Genomic DNA, 16,699 nt, shown 5'->3' on the forward strand with positions numbered 1-16,699 from the left:
GCGTGGGTTTTCTCTAGGCACTCTGTTTTCCTCCCACATCCCAAAGAAGTACATGTGAAGTTCGTTGGCGTATCTAAATTGCTCCAGTGTGTGTGTGCGTGTGCACGCGTGTGCGTACACGTGCTTACACCCTGTGATGGGACGGCATCCTGTCCAGGGTGGGTTCCCACCTTGTGCCCCAGCTCCTGGGACAGGCTCCGGCCACTTGCACCCCTGAACTGGAATAAGTGGATAAATGATTATCTTACTTGTTTTTATTAATCTGTCTTAAATGTACGTGTAGCTCACATTTATTTCAATGTTTAATATTAGAAGTGTTTGTGTAGAAGTTTAGTGATGCTTTTGTGGCCCAAAATACGCCATGGAAACTTCACCCTTGTTTATATCAATTAGCCTATAGGAAAATTGGTTTTGTTACACAGCATTTCCCAGAAAGTTACAGTTTCCAAGAACTTATCAACTACATTAAGTGAAGACTTAGTATAGTCCCCATTATCTGAGGTTTTGCTTCCTGCGTTTTCAGTTACCAGCGGTAGAGTGCAATAGGTATTTTGAGAGAAAGAGACCACTGAGATGCTTTCCAAGACCCTGAGGGACATCTTTCCTGCTGTCTCTAATCCATGCCAATCACTGGGTCAGGTCATTAGATCGCATTTAATCAACAACACATCCAAGAATTTAAAAGGTTTAAGAAATCACCAATTTGCTAACAAAAAAAAAAAAAAAAATCAAGCAGTTTGGTTTTGTTAATAACAAATCAGGTCCTTTTCCAAGATCCCTGAGGGTCTTGGAAAGCATCCCCAAAAGGGGGAACTAATGTAAAGTTACTCCGGTAATCACCATTCACTGACTTACTTAGGTGGAGACATGTTCTTATGCATAATCAGCAAGTTCATGCACAAAAAAATTAACTGCTTATTCCAGTAGATTATAGAGATTAAAAGGCAAGACAAGAATTAAGTATTTGAATAGCATCTTAAAAAAATTCTATCAAATTTCTAAAAGCATAAAAAGAAGAATGCCCTGAAAATATATTACTGATTAGAAGGTTTGAGCCTTGAAGATTTGGGAGGTGATGTCTAAATACTAGAAAAATAAAACAATATAGGCCGGGCGCGGTGGCTCACGCCTGTAATCCTAGCTCTCTGGGAGGCCGAGGCGGGCGGATTGCTTGAGGTCAGGAGTTCGAAACCAGCCTGAGCAAGAGCGAGACCCCGTCTCTACTATAAATAGAAAGAAATTAATTGGCCAACTAATATATATAGAAAAAATTAGCCGGGCATGGTGGCTCATGCCTGTAGTCCCAGCTACTTGGGAGGCTGAGGCAGAAGGACTGCTTGAGCCAGGAGTTTGAGGTTGCTGTGAGCTAGGCTGACGCCACGGCACTCACTCTAGCCTAGGCAACAAAGCGAGACTCTGTCTCAAAAAAAAAAAACAACAATATGGCTACCAGAAGAAAAATCCTTGCCAAGAAAGATTTATGAAAATGAGGCCTACCTACTTAAATATTCCAGCAGGAGGTTAAAGAAACCATCAAAATGGCTTTCAACTGGATGATACTGGATCTTACCCACACTCAAAACCCAGTGGAAGGTACAAGAGGTTATAATGACAATTCCAATGGCTCCAATTAGAAACCTGGTTTCGACACCTAGAAATCGGTTCCATTTCCCAACCTCCCTCCATCACCAAAAATAAAACACAAACTCAAACAGGCCAACTGCTTTCCTGCTGTCTCTAATCCATGCCAATCACTGGTTCAGGTCTTTAGATCACATTTAATCAACAACACATCCAAGAAGAATTTATAAGGTTTAAGAAATCACCAATTTGCTTTAAAAAAAAAAAGAAAAAAAATCAAGCAGTTTGGTTTTGTTAATAACGAATCAGAGCCGGGCGTGGTGGCTCACGCCTGTAATCCTAGCACTTTGGGAGGCTGAGGCGGGCGGATTGCTCAAGGTCAGGAGTTCGAAACCAGCCTGAGCGAGACCCCGTCTCTACCAAAAATAGAAAGAAATTAATTGACCAACTAAAAATATATATACAAAAAAAATTAGCCGGGCATGGTGGTGCATGCCTGTAGTCCCAGCTACTCGGGAGGCTGAGGCAGTAGGATCGCTGAGCCCCGGAGATTGAGGTTGCTGTGAGCCAGGCTGACGCCACGGCACTCACTCTAGCCTGGGCAACAAAGTGAGACTCTGTCTCAAAAAAAAAAAAAAAAATAACGAATCAGGTCTTTGTTCTTAATGAATTAATTCAGTTTCATTAATGGATTACAAAGTGGATGTATGAATGAATCCACTGTGTGTATACATTACAGATTCCATGTGCTTGTCAGCAAAGACAAATATTGTAGAGGGAAACAAATGAACACAACGAGGTGTCTGCAGTTTTAGGGCAGGCTTAGCCATTAGCAGAGCAACCTGGGCATGCTGCCTACCCTATGACTCTTTTTCCTTATTTGTAAACGAAATGTCTAGGTCCACTTTTGCTCTGGGAAGAAACCCTGACAAACCAAGCAACAACCTTTGAACTCCATCAATTTGTGCCTCGAATTTACTAAGGGATAACATTCTAAAGGCCACATAAACACGGAGTTTGATGAATGACCCAGTTCTACGCAAACAATTTTAAAGCAGAATTATTGCTCAATGACCATTACATCATTAGCTTTTTCTACTCTTGTAGATAATTAAAGCCTTTCTTTATGTAATTTATAGCAGCTTCTCTGGGCCACAATCATTTCACATCACTCTTAAGTGTTCTATAATCCAAACATTCCAAGTGAAGGAACATGGCTCTACTTACAGTTACGGATGTTATTCCAGTCAATTTTAGAGAAGAAAGGATGGCAGCAAAGACCTTCGAACTTCAGTCTCTCTTTCTGGCCGCACAACAAACTTTGAATCAGATCAAGGAATTCGCTGCTAACTTTGGGGTCATCTGGAAACTTCAAAAACCGCTGTTTCAAAAAATAAAACAATTATTTCCTGAGCAGTGTGATTCTGTTTCTCATGTCCCAAAGTGAAAAAAGTGTTTCTCATATATGCAAGTTTCTTTTTTTTTGTTGTTTTTTTTAAAAAAGGAAGTTTAATGCCCTCTTCACTTTGGACCAAAAGCATGTTCCCAAAATAAGTGGCCTGCTCCCATTAATAGGCCCAGTTCCTTTGTAGGGGTTCAATATCCTTCATGGCTTGACCCCTGCTCCCCTCTTCTGTCTCATCTCACTACGTTCCCCATCTCTGTCTTTGCTGCCCAACAATGATGAGCTATTTAAAACTCCCTGAACAAATCACGCTGTTCTCTCTGCCTTCCCTGGCTACCTTTTCTCCCCATCACTCCCTCCTGCACACTCCCTCTGTACTCTGCTTTTGCACATACACAATGTACTGTGATTTCTGTGCGATGATGAAAAGAGAAGACACAGAGGGCCTTCTCCTTCTTGCTCATCACTGTAAACCTGCTACCTAACAGTCCTTGGCATAATGCACTGATTATAAAAGGAAGGAAATAAATGAGCCCCAAGAGCCATCTAAGGGGAAACTTTAACTCAAGAGGAGACTCAAGAATAACAACTAATATATGTACATAAAAAATATACATATTAAACATTCCAGAAAGATGAAAATTGGGTGAGATACAAAAGACCTAGGAAATAAGTTCTCTTTTTCCTTTTGGTTGAAACTAAAAAATATATATATGTTCATCAAATCCTTAAGAAATGGGCTTGGCCAAGCACAATGGCCCATGCCTGTAATCCCAGCACTTTGGGAGACTGAGGCAGGAGGATCCCTTGAGGCCAAGAGTTGGAGACCAGCCTGAGCAACATAGCAAGATCCATCTCTTACAAAAAATAGAAAAATTAGCCAGGCATGTGCCAGCTACTCAGGAAGCTGAGGCAGGAGGATCTCTTAAGCCTAGGAGCTTGAGGTTGCAGTGAGCTATCATGATGCTACTGTACTTCTAAGCCAGGGCAACAGAGTGACTATCTCAAAAAAAAAAAAAAAAAAGAGCTTACTATGGTGAAACGTACAATTATTAGGAAATACTTTAAATTTTACCGTGTCTATAGAAAACATATGTAGAAAACTATATTTCTAATTCATATCCTCAATTTTACTACCATATTCGATACTACTAAGAAATCAAGACCACGGACTTCAGAACCAGACTGTCTGTGTTACTTTGTGCAAGTTACTTACTTTGCTGTTATTTTTCCAGTACTGCTCATTTACCTATAAACATTAGTTCACACAATTTTTAAATGACATGTCTCAACATTACTAGAAAATCTACCAACAACTCTCACCTGGAAATTCATGATGTTACTGAAGGTTCTGGCTGAAGTTCCCTCCGTGAAGGGGGATCGCCCGTAAATCATCTCGTAGGCGATCACGCCCACCGACCACCAGTCACAGTCCAGGCTGTAGGTGCCCTTCGCGTCCCCATTCATCACGGTCAACACTTCAGGAGCCATGTAATCTGGGGTCCCGATCGGGAGTTTGGCAATAACCTGGAAACCCATAAATAAAATGAGCACAACAAACTTTCGATTAGCCTCTAGGAGATTGCCAAGAGCCACATTCAGACACCAGCTGATTTGCCACTGATTACTATTCTCTGAGACACTTAAACCTTGTCTAGTGGCACACTGTCAGGAAATGCAAACGCTTTTCTAATTAAAAAAAAAAAAAAAAGCCCATCATGATACAATCCAAAGGCAAAAGGGCAGGAGTTGTTGATGATAACACCCCTTGGTTACACAAATGAGAGCTGGGTACATACCTAGAAGAGAAGAAGTCTTTCCTGACACAAGTTACCGATATGATAGACCCTCTCTTACTTACGAAAAATTATGAAAACAGCAAAATGATAATAAACCCTAAGGAAAAGTGTGTAAGATCAATCTAACCATTACTGAAAAACTGGCAGCTAGCTGGCAATACAGAATGCAAACGTATGTTATATAACAAGTCCAAAAATTTGGAAAGCTGCTTTTAGAATCAGCATTCCCACTTTGGCCCACCCTCAGGGCAAGACATGGTAATTAACTTCCACTCAGGCCAAATGTTAATGAGTTTGTTTTCCTCGCCCCCAGCTCTTCTTCCTGTGATCCTCCCCCACTGCTCAGAAACCCGGGGCCCTCCAATCCAATGGGACCCACAGAGCACCTGACCTTGGCAAAGAAAGATTAGGATGGTATAGAAAGTCTTTTTATAAAGCTCATTATATTCCATTTAAAAGACTGTGTTTTTTTTTTTCTGAGAATCTGTCCTTCTGACTGTTTTAGTGTTTAAAAGTCCTTTGTTTCTTGAAATGATACTGATGAAAGGAGGTTTTCTGCCTCTCACTTCCAACCCTGACCAGGCAACCTATTAAGCCCCTTTGGTCTTCAAAATTGTTCTGAAGTTTTGCTGAGCCATAAAATGTGAAGTGTAAGGACTGCCCTTTCACCTTCCTCCCCATCAAAACAGAGAGGCCCCGACTTTAGCCATATACTATGTTGAGCATGGGTCCTATAACCCTACATCGTAACCGGGCTTCTCTCGGGTCAGTGGTTATATGGTGCAAAAGAACTTTCTCCCCACTAAAGGAAGTGTCCTCTAGAGAGCCAAAGATTTTGTGGTTATGGCTACATACCTTTAAGGCTAGGCTTTATAGCAAAAAAGTAAATTTGCTTTGCTTTAATTGGGCCTAGAGAAAAAAGTGAATGTTTCGAGAGGACGTTATACGACCTCCTGTTCCCAGTGATGAATCAGGATGAAGCTCTTCCAGCCTGCAACCCTGCTCTTGTCCATTCTTCTGCCCTAAGACCCTCTCGTGATAGGAAACAGACTCATTCTCCCATTCCATCTCTTCTCATCCCTTCCTTCAAGCGCATCCTCTGGTGGTTTTTCTGAACCCTCAACCCAGAAAGCAGTGTGATACTGTCATTCCTGACACTGACCACCCACTACCTTGGACAATAGGATTTCCACTCCAAGTACCCCCTCAAGAAAGCTAAATGGTCCCACCACCGAAGAAACCCTCAGGCGGGCCCCTGTGTTGATGGACAAAAGTGCAGACAAAGGAGAAAATATTTGGTCTGAGACAGAATCATAGGGTGACTTAAGCGTGAGGAGCTGAAAATAACTTAAAGTTAAAAAGAAGCTTTGATGTTGGTAAATCTGAGCCAAGACTTCAGTCTTTTAAAATGTATATAAATGTTAAGGAGCTCACACAGGCTTAGGATTAAACTACAGGGTTTTGGCAAAAACCACAACACTGACAATGAGCAATAGATATTTTTTAAACAACGAGAAGAAAAACTAGCATCTTGGTTTGACGAGGTAAGGATAATGCTACTATATCATTGATTAAATGCCTATCCTTTATGTCTGATTACCTTGCAGGACCGTTAACTACACAATTGGCAAATATGCATCATTTGCATTTGTTGGATTTTATTTTAATGCCACATTGACTGTTCGGGAATATTCAGTTCTCCTTGTTTGCAGCTCGCAGGGCATAGTCACTTGTTCAAAACCAAAGAGTTGAAAGAAACTTGATTGGGTCATGTTTATCAGGGTAATCCAACCTAAGAATATAGATTGTCAATGCCTCACTTTCAATCTAATGATTAGACTTATAGAAGAGAATCAGATAACTCCCCAACTATTCTTACCTCACAACAGATATGTGATTACTATATACGTTTATGTCCAATCATTCTCTAATTTTTTTTTTCTTCTTTAGAGACAGGGTCTTGGTCTGTTGCCCAAGCTGAAGTGCAATGGCATGATCAGAGTTCATTGAAACCTCAAACTACTGGTCTCAAGTGTTTGTCCCACCTCAGCCTTCCTAGTATCTGGGACTACAGGCATGTACCACCACACCCAGCTAATTTTATAATTTGTTGTTGAGACAAGGTTTCCCTATGTTGCCCAGGCTGGTCTCAAACTCCTGGCCTCAAGGGATCCTCCTGCCTCAGTCTCCCAAAGCGCTGGGATTACAAGTGTGAGCCACCACGTCCAGCCTCTAATCTTCTAAATTTTATTATTAATTTATACTAGAAACCTATGAAAGGAGAAATACTCCCTGGCTTCCTCTTAAGTACTTGATAGCAATTAATAAAGGTGTTACTCTTGTTTCATTACCAAAGTTCTATAGTGGTTAATGGTAATTAACAAAGGTTTTTAATGACAATTAATGACTACTAGGTTTCCATTAGTCACTGGCCTCCAAGCACATTAAACTCATTCGACATGTAATCTCACATGTCCTGATGAGGATTTTACACATGCTTTCACTTTCCTCTGGTGGCAATTCAACCAGCTAATCGGGGTGAGTATTAAAAGTGAACCTGTGCCAGGAGCCCAGCCAGCCTACAGGACACTATACTATCTGCCAGGGCCCCAGCACTGCTAAACATTAATTTTCACTGTATTGATAGGGAAGAAAATAAACCAGTTCAGCAGGAGACAACAAGAGAATGACTAGAGGGCAGAAGGGACTGCCATATGTTGGGAGATAGAGGGCAAAGAAAAGAAATAAAAGAAAGAGGAAAAAAGAGGAAGGGAGAAAGGGAAAGAGAAAGAAAAGGATTACTTAGTAGACCCTTTTACAAACAAAAAGCAGAGGAGAAAGAAAGAGAACCAATGTCTTCCTCTTCCCAACTCCTTTCCATAAAATGCTTAAATATAAAAAACTATTTAAACCTAAATTCCCCAATCTAGCTGCCCAGGGCATAAACATACACCTGCAGAAACGGGGTGGGGGGAGGGGGGTAGGAATTTTTACCATGTTGTTCCTCTTGTGGAAAATAAATCTTTTTGCTGTGAAAGTTGAGGGTAAGAATTGGGTCATTCTTGTCATACCCAACTAAAACAGAGTCGAGAAGCCAGGGGAAAAGCACTCAGGGTACAAAACATTCTCTGAGGATGTAATTCTCTGCAAGACTGACTGCTGAAACTGCTTCTTGTAACCTGGAACCAGTTTTAGCCATAGCTTCTCAAATAACTTGCTGTAATTCTAGGACTAATTTTGCCCACCATTGACACCCACCAATCAGAGCTTATCAGCCCCCCAAACCCTTACTAGTGCCAATGAACTTTCTCAAGAAGCAATACATAATATTTCTCCTTTTTATAAAACCTCTAACCTTCTCTTTGATCTTTAGACATACCGAAGACCACCTGGTCTATGTGTATGTTCCAAATTACAATTCTTTCTTCCCGAATAAAACATTAAATTTAGAGCTTCATCACTACATTTTTATTTTGACTTCAACATCACTCCTACAGAAATCTAAAAAGGTCTCTTATGGGCTTCCAACTGCTAAATAGGGCTATGCACTTTACAATTTCCATACAACTGTTTTCATGAGAGCCAAATGAGATAGGTTGGAGCTGTTAGCTATTTGCCATTCTTTGAGATTCTAATAAGGTGGCGTGGATGACCTAAGTCACACAGAAGATCCTATGGTCACCAGGCCCCTGTGTTTACTAATGGAAAATACTCCAAAACAACATTCTGAATAAGAAGCTTGCAATAGGAACAGACAATGGAAAACTGAACAGATCCTAAGATTCAAAAATATCCAAAATACTAAGATAATACTTCGGGGTGGTAGGAAAAAGGACTGATTGATTTTGGGTAAGTAACACACAAGTAAGTTCATGTAATGTGGATTATATTTTATATAGCATACTGTGAGTGCAGAAAACATTTAGAATCTATTTTTTTTTAGGCCTATATAACATTCTATTTAAAGGAAACATGTTTAACCCAACACCATTAATCAAAAATACCAAAAAATTATTTACAGTTCTATATCCACACTTAACTTGATCTAGACTGCAGATTATTGCTCTTCTATAATAAAAAGGTCTTTGCACTTAACACAATGCTAAAAATTCCTTCTGATCTGCTTGTCACGTTCCGGCCCTAAGAGCACGAGGGGAAAGGAGGCGCAACATTCTCAAGTGTGCAGTACTGAGTTCCATATTTCCTTGACCAAAATAATCAGGGGTTGAGCCTTGAGCTGCCATTAAACCTCAGAGCCTCCAGGAGGCTCCCGGCCTGAAGTGAAGGTTGCTACAACTAGAACTGAAAAGGGCAGTTTGAAGCACCAAAAAATAAAAACCTGAAATGAATAGAAGCCCAATCTCTCCACCAACCAAGGGCTCCAAAAAGAGTGACTCCAGATGCAGAGAAAGGGCCTGACTCTTAATTCCTACGTGTTTACCAAGCATTGACTTTGGATCTTAATCTAGTTTTCTGAGGTTTCCTTACTGCAAACCCATATTGCTGGCTCTAACTGATAAGCTTTCTGATGTTTCTCAATCTACTGCAGGAATTTTTGACCAGGGATGATTCTTCCCCCCTCCAAGGGGACACTTGGCAATGTCTGCAGACATTTTTGGTTGTCACAACTGAAGGGGAGGGTGCTAATGGTATTTAGTAGGTAGAGGCCAGAGAGGCAGCTAAATATCCTATAACACACAAGACAGCTCCCCACCACAAAGAATTATCCAGACCAAAATGTCAAATAGTGCTGAGGTTTTATTGTGAAACTATGCACCTATGCTTCAATTTATTTCTAAATGCATGAGTTTTTTAATGTCACTAATGCAATGTATAAGTTTTTGAATCCTAGGTGGTAAAACTTTGCATTTTTAACTTTTTTCCTGTGCTTTACTCCATTAAATTTAAAACCTAAGTTTTCATGCCTGTCTCTGAATTGTACATGATTTTTAAAACATCAAATGCTTTGATTCTATAATCTAATTTTTAATGTAATAATCAAATCAATAGATTAAAGAATGTAACCTAAAATACTAATAAATGAGAAACCTTGACTTTCGATAGCATAGGGAGACTGTTTTTTTTTGAGGGGGGGGGAGGTGTTCTGTTTTTGTTTTTGTTTTTTTTTTTGAGACAGAGTCTCACTCTGTTGCCCTGGCTAGAGTGCAGTGGCATCATCATAGCTCACTGCAATTTCAAACTCCTGGGCTCAAGGCCTCAGCCTCCCAAGTAGCTGGGACTACAGATGCGCGCCACCATGCCTGGCTAATTTTTTCTAATTTTGGTAGAGACAGGGGTCTTGCTCTTGCTTAGGCTGGTCCTGAACTACTGAGCTCAAGTGATCCTCCTGCCTGGGCCTCCCAGAGTGCTAGGATTACAGGCAAGAGCTACACTGTCCAGCCAAGACTGTTTTTTCAAGGCTAGAACATCTCAAATTGGTCTCAGGTCTGTAGAACAGGCAGGTCAGATGCTAGAATGCAAAGAGATAATGTAACTCCAAGCCTTTTCCTAACATCAACCTAATAATGTCCACCTTTCTCCAAGGAATTTTTTTAAAAAGGCAATTTTACATATTGTCCCTTTATATAAAAGACTTAACTCTCAGAGTTAAGGGGCATTTTGAACAGCAGCTTCTTTAACCTCTTAATTTGTACGTTTTAAATAGAATCAGTAATTTTTAGAGAATTACTAAAGTCTAAAGAATAAAAGGCCAAGTCCCTAAGGATTTTGTCTAGGTCACCAAGTGGCTCAGTTGTGAAATCAGTCTTAAAACCTAAGTCGATTTTCTCTTAGACCTATCCTTTTTTGCATAGCTGACTTCAAAAGTCACATTTTAGTACATACCAACTTTATTAGAAGATTTTTTAACTCTAATCTTTTTTTACTTCGTCATCTTTTTTCCTAAAGTATCTCATTCTTGAGCTCAACAGCTACCCTCCTGCCTTGCTAATTAGCATGCAAAATGCAGTTTAATTTTTACCAGAGATCCAAGACTTACAAATGACATTTTGAGCACTTGGTTCTTAACACTTAAGGATATTTGGTTCAAATGCTCTGGTGATTAATTTTAATTTTGCTGCATAGGAAATAGAGGATTTGAGATAAAGGAAGTTACATTTCATCAAAATATTTTAAAGTAAAAAAGATAACAGAAGACAGTCTATAACAGGCAAGGAAAATGAAGGGAGAAATAAAACAAGCATTTTCCTTTCTTTTTAAACAAATTATATAAGAATGTTCCTAAAAATGTTTTATAGGGTATTAACAGGTCCTGGACATAAAAGGATGCTATGGTCTGGGAAATAGGTGTATGTCCCCATCTCCATCTCTCTAGGAGTCACACTGACAGATGAAAGCTCCAAAATGTTGCTTACCATTTTATCCTAATATTTCCCAAATTTCTAAAGGCCACAGAATGTTTTTTACTATAACCTCTACTAAGCTATCCTATTCCATCTTGTTACCATCTTGTTTGAATTCATTTTAGCAGCTGATCCAAAATCCACCAGTTTGATGTGTCCCGTTCGGTCAATGAGAATGTTCTCAGGCTTGATGTCTCTGTAAGAAAATCGGGGCCACGAATTAGCATTGTCTTCTCCATGCCAATTAGCAAGCAATTGCTAACCTAGAATCTCAATTCAGCCAAGAATCTTGGTTTATGTATTCTGCTATACCGAACTCCTCTATTCATGGATATAAATGATTAGCATACATTTTGCAAAACAAATTTAATTAAAAAGAAGCAAGGAAAGAAGGTAGGGAGGGGAGAAGGGAGAAAGAGAAAGCAAAGGAAAAAAATACATATTATTACATGGATTATTTCTCCTAGAGACACACATCTTACATTATGAAAGCAAAGGCAAGAAGCTAGGAAATTTGCCCGAGGTCATGTGGCTAGCCAATGTAAAAGCTTTCAGATTTTGTGATTCCTAGTCTAGCCATCACTGTGTTCCCACAATATTCTCAGATATACATAAAACATGAGATGAATGAGGACATGAAGAAACATTCATCGACTGAGGATTTTGTGGAACATCTTTATAAATTACTAACAGGCATAGTTAGTAATATAACTCCATGGCCTTCCACTCGTGTGTGGTATGCCATTTCCTTCTGCAAATCAAATTCATTTCTTCTATCATATAATCCAAAGAACCCATCCAAGGGTCCCCAGTCTTATTAGCTACATTAACACAATTTACTAGCAAACTTGAGAACATTACAATTCTAGATCTATTGCACTGTTGAACCAGCAAGCTGAAATGTCTGCCATTTTGGAAAGTTTACTTTCAGCCAGTTACAAGTAAGATTGGCTAAAATGTGGATGGAGTGTTATTCTGATCCCAAAGTCATTCATCCATCATTTCCATGCAGGAACTCTTATGCAATACAGGAAAATCCTCAGCGTGCTACCTGAAAGTCTTACTTACCGATGTACATATCCCATCTGATGAACACTGTGAACAGCCAAAATCAGTTCGGCTAGGTAAAACTGAATCATATTTTCATCTAATTGATCCTCGTATCTGTTCAATAGTGACAACAAGTCCCCTCCAGGCTGATATTCCATGACCTGTATAGAATGTCAAAGTTATTAATTCTTCACACACCCAAAAATAGAGAATGCCTCAATTAGATCCTCAAATACTGCCTGACGTGTTATAATTACAGTACCTCCACAAAGCAACGAAGATGTGTAAGACATATTATAAGTCACGTAGGATGAGGTCCCTGCCCTGAAGAAATTACATCCATTACCCAAGAGACTCAATATAATGAAAGACTAGTCCCAGATACCATGCACAGTGTTTGCAAGGCAAGCTTGAAAAGTTGAATTAAATCCACCCACTCCCCCAACCTACCCAAATCTACACCCTAGACATTCCCTAGGATTACATACGCAGTGTAGATGGATATTCCTAGAGGGCAACAAACTCTCTTGTATCCTTTTTGCATTCCTCTCAGCACCCAGCAGAATATAGGATGTGTGCAAGAAATGTAATACAATCTTTTCCTCTTACAGTTGGTGGAGAAGGCAACTCACAGCCTCTATTAAAAATTTAAATGTAAATATATATCCTTTGACTTAGTAATTCTACTCCTAACAATTCATCTTACAGGTATTTACAACAGTTTGCAGATAAATAGATAAATAGATTCAAGGCAGCACTGTTTATAATAGGGGGAAAAAACCTGGAAATCATCCAAATATCCACCAGTAAGAGACAAGCTAAAATATGATGTATCTAAACAATGGGATATGATGCAGATATTAAAAGCAAATGGATTCCATCTATTCATACTGCCATGGAAAGCTGTCTATGATAATATAAAGTGACAGCCTGTATAGAATAAAGTACAACTGCTTTTTTGAGAGAAAAAAAGTCAAATTATTACATATATTAGTACACATACAGGGAAAAAATCTTGAAGAATATAAAGCCTCAAGTAAAATATTTGATTAGCAAAAAAAAAAAAAATATTTTTCTACCCAAAGAACTGAAATGCTTCCTCCTTTTGATGATAATCAGGTGTGATATTCCTGAGTCAATACATGGCCTTGAGGCCAGGTAGCCTGTGTGGCTTCAGAGTCCAGCTGGTGACTTCACTCCCTGCCTTTCAGTCTCATCCTCTGTAAAACAGGGGTAAGACTGAGGATTAAGTAAGACAAGGTCCTCTGAGGGCCTGGCACCAACATGAGGTCCTCAACGACCCCTGAATTCCCACTCTTCTCCTCACTTTGCTGCATGATCCTTTCTGCTCTGGCTGGCGAGAAGCTAGAACCCATTTTGACCATTGCTGCAAGCATGTTAATAACCCTTATTGAGTTCTCCCGTGCTTTGCTCTGATTTCCCATTTTATTAGCTGTGCTATAAATGTCTTTTAAGTTGTCTCATATGCTTTCTGGAAAAAAAAAAGGCAAGATCTGAATATACTTCTTTTAAAAAAAAACACTAAATCTCACAAACTACTGCATTCCAAAAGCCAACTCTGGGATGTGAATTCTCACCATCATCCTCCAAACTCCTGTTTGCTTTGAGTCCAGAATTAGAAGAAAGCTCTAGACAAGTCAGAAGTAGAGCATCTGCACACAGCCCTAAAGGCCCCAGGCTGAGCCAGTAAAAACTGCATGAAGTCTGGCCAGCACCCAGTCAACCCCAAACCAGAGACCTCTGGAGAAGCCAATGACTTGCACGTCCTCCCCAAGGGCCCCTTAAAACCTGGGAGTCTATTCCATTCACATGGCTTCTTGCACACAGCAGACACTCAACCAAATACTGTGCAAATTACATTTAAAGAGTAAGGTTGCATTTGCACAGCAATTGCTGGGGGGAAAAAATGATCTGTGAACCAACAAGAAGAGCAACAACACTTAGAAGGGTGGCACCTAACATGCATACTTTATTTCCCCAAGTTCACAGCAGACATTAGCTACACGTCCCAGTCCTCGAAGAGCCTACAGGAACCACCTGGTTGCCTGTAGCTCACCCACTCATCCCAACCTGGTTCTCCATAGGCCCTGGGTATGTGGGTGAATGCTAATGTGTATGTCTGTTTAAAATATATATTGCCATTAAAAAGTCCTTAAATATCCAAAAAAAGAAAAAGGAAAAAATTCATAGATAATAACAGAAGTATATATACTTTTAGTACTGAAATGCCTTAAAATAAGAACAATGCATATTTATGATGACACGACACAGTTATAAATTTCCTATGGCTCTATTAAGTATATGAAAAAAACCTGTGGCCTACAAGTTTAAGGCTGAGAAAACCAAATGTATAGCAGCCACTGGCAACTTTTAACAACTCACAAACTGAACACTATTTAGTACTTAGCAGCTACTCCTGAAGATTCTCTTTGTATGACCATAGTTTAGAAATTAACAACAATTTCTTAAAAAGGCAAAAAGACTCACGCCTGTAATCCTAGCACTCTGGGAGGCCGAGGCGGGAGGATTGCTCGAGGTCAGGAGTTCGAAACCAGACTGAGCAAGAGCAAGACCCCATCTCTACTATAAAATAGAAACAAATTAATTGGCCAACTAAAAATATATAGAAAAAATCAGCCGGGCATGGTGGCGCATGCCTGTAGTCCCAGCTACTCGGGAGGCTGAGGCAGCAGGATTGCTTGAGCCCAGGAGTTTGAGGTTGCTGTGAGCTAGGCTGACACCACGGCACTCACTCTAGCCTGGGCAACAAAGCGAGACTCTGTCTCAAAAAAAAAAAAAAAAAAAAAAAGACATGTATTCTTTGCTTCAATTCAGAAGATCCAATTTCTTGAACTGAAAATTCCCTCCCAAACTAGATCAGTCTTTTCTAAGAGTTTAACAACTTTCTGTTTCTTCAAAACCAGGGTTGATTGAGAAAACAAGCAACAGAAATTACAACAGCTGCTAAGCAGCATGTGCCACAATATTAGGCCAAAATAGACATACTAAATGACAAACCTCTAAATAGACTGGGCCCTTAATAAGAAACTAATCAAACTTGACCCACCAACACAATTCCAGATTACCATACTGAAAATTCCAACTGTGCACCATCAGGAGAACTTAGTTTGGACATTTACTGAGTAAATCTGGCTATCCCAAGATGTTATCCCCAAACTATGCTACAAGGGTATAGTTGCTCATTTTGGTACAAATGGAGCCCATGAGGAAGACGGCATATGTATGGCCAACCCAGGCTTCATCTATCATCATGCTGGTGAGCTTGAAGATACAATAAAGACCCAGGATTTGAATGCTTTCAGAAAACACTTTTGGATGGTTAAAAAATAGTAGTAAAAATAAAATTGAAAAAAAATTTTTTTTTTTTTTTTTTTTTGAGACAGAGCCTCGCTTTGTTGCCCAGGCTAGAGTGAGTATCATAGCGTCAGCCTAGCTCACAGCAACCTCAAACTCCTGGGCTTGTCAAGCAACACTGCTGCCTCCGCCTCCCAAGTAGCTGGGACTACAGGCATGCACCGCCATGCCTGGCTGATTTTTTCTATGTATATTAGTTGGCCAATTAATTTCTTTCTATTTATAGTAGAGCCAGGGTCTCGCTGTTGCTCAGGCTGGTTTGCAACTCCTGACCTCGAGCAATCCGCCCACCTCAGCCTCCCAGAGTGCTAGGATTACCGACGTGAGCCACCGCGCCTGGCCTGAAAAAAAGCTTTTTACAAATAAAATGGTACCAAGGCTGAGTACAGTGGCTCACATCTATAATCCTTACATTGTGGGAGGCCTAGAGCAGGGTAATCACTTGAAGCCAGGAGTTTGAGACCAGCCTGAGCAAGATAGTAAGACACTATCTCTACAAAGAGCAGAGAAATTAGCTGGATGTGGTGGTACATGCTTGTAGTCCTAGCTACCTGGAAGGCTGAGGGAGCAGAATCACCTGAGCTCAGGAATTTGAGGCTGCAGTAAGCTATGATGACACCACTGCGTTCCAGCCCAGGCAATAGAGCAAGACTGTGTCTCAGACAGATAGATAGATAGCACTATAAAAGGGTAAAGTACATCTCCTTCCCATCCCAACCACCTAGGGAATATTTTTAAAATAAGGATTCTAGGGACTGACTCCAGACTTCATGGATCAAGCTCCATGGGCAAGGCCCAGGAATCTGTAGTTTTAAGGAGCTACTGGGGCGATCCTGATGCAGCTAGCCCAGCACAGCACTGGGACCCACTGCTGATGAGGTTGCAGAACCAATATGGCTCCCCACTCTAACTGATTACCTCTACAGCAGAGGTAACCTTGAATGAAACTTGGCTTTAATATAGCCATCACTTCTGCTGCTTATATTTTTTCAGTAACTACCTAAAGCCTTTCTGCATATCAAGACAAGATCACTGACAACAAAGAGCTGGAAAATAACCGGTCCATCAGCACCAAAGCAATGATCCTCCATCCCTGCAAGGACTGG

General features: G+C 40.2%; 1 protein-coding gene across 9 annotated transcripts in view; it reads right to left on the reverse strand.

Moving 5' to 3' along the window:
• Window positions 1–16,699, reverse strand: part of CIT (citron rho-interacting serine/threonine kinase) — a 164,922-nt gene that overhangs the window by 120,920 nt on the left and 27,303 nt on the right. For all 9 annotated transcript variants that reach the window (XM_020283111.2, XM_012756541.2, XM_012756543.2 and 6 more), the window contains exons 6-9: window positions 12,216–12,358; window positions 11,250–11,343; window positions 4,310–4,513; window positions 2,809–2,962 (exon numbers count right to left, since the gene is read on the reverse strand). In XM_020283111.2, coding sequence (XP_020138700.1) covers window positions 2,809–2,962; window positions 4,310–4,513; window positions 11,250–11,343; window positions 12,216–12,358 — 595 coding nt within the window. The remainder of the gene's footprint in view (window positions 1–2,808; window positions 2,963–4,309; window positions 4,514–11,249; window positions 11,344–12,215; window positions 12,359–16,699) is intronic.

This window comes from Microcebus murinus, chromosome 22, assembly GCF_040939455.1.
Source record: "Microcebus murinus isolate Inina chromosome 22, M.murinus_Inina_mat1.0, whole genome shotgun sequence".
Classification (NCBI taxonomy): Eukaryota; Metazoa; Chordata; class Mammalia; order Primates; family Cheirogaleidae; genus Microcebus; species Microcebus murinus.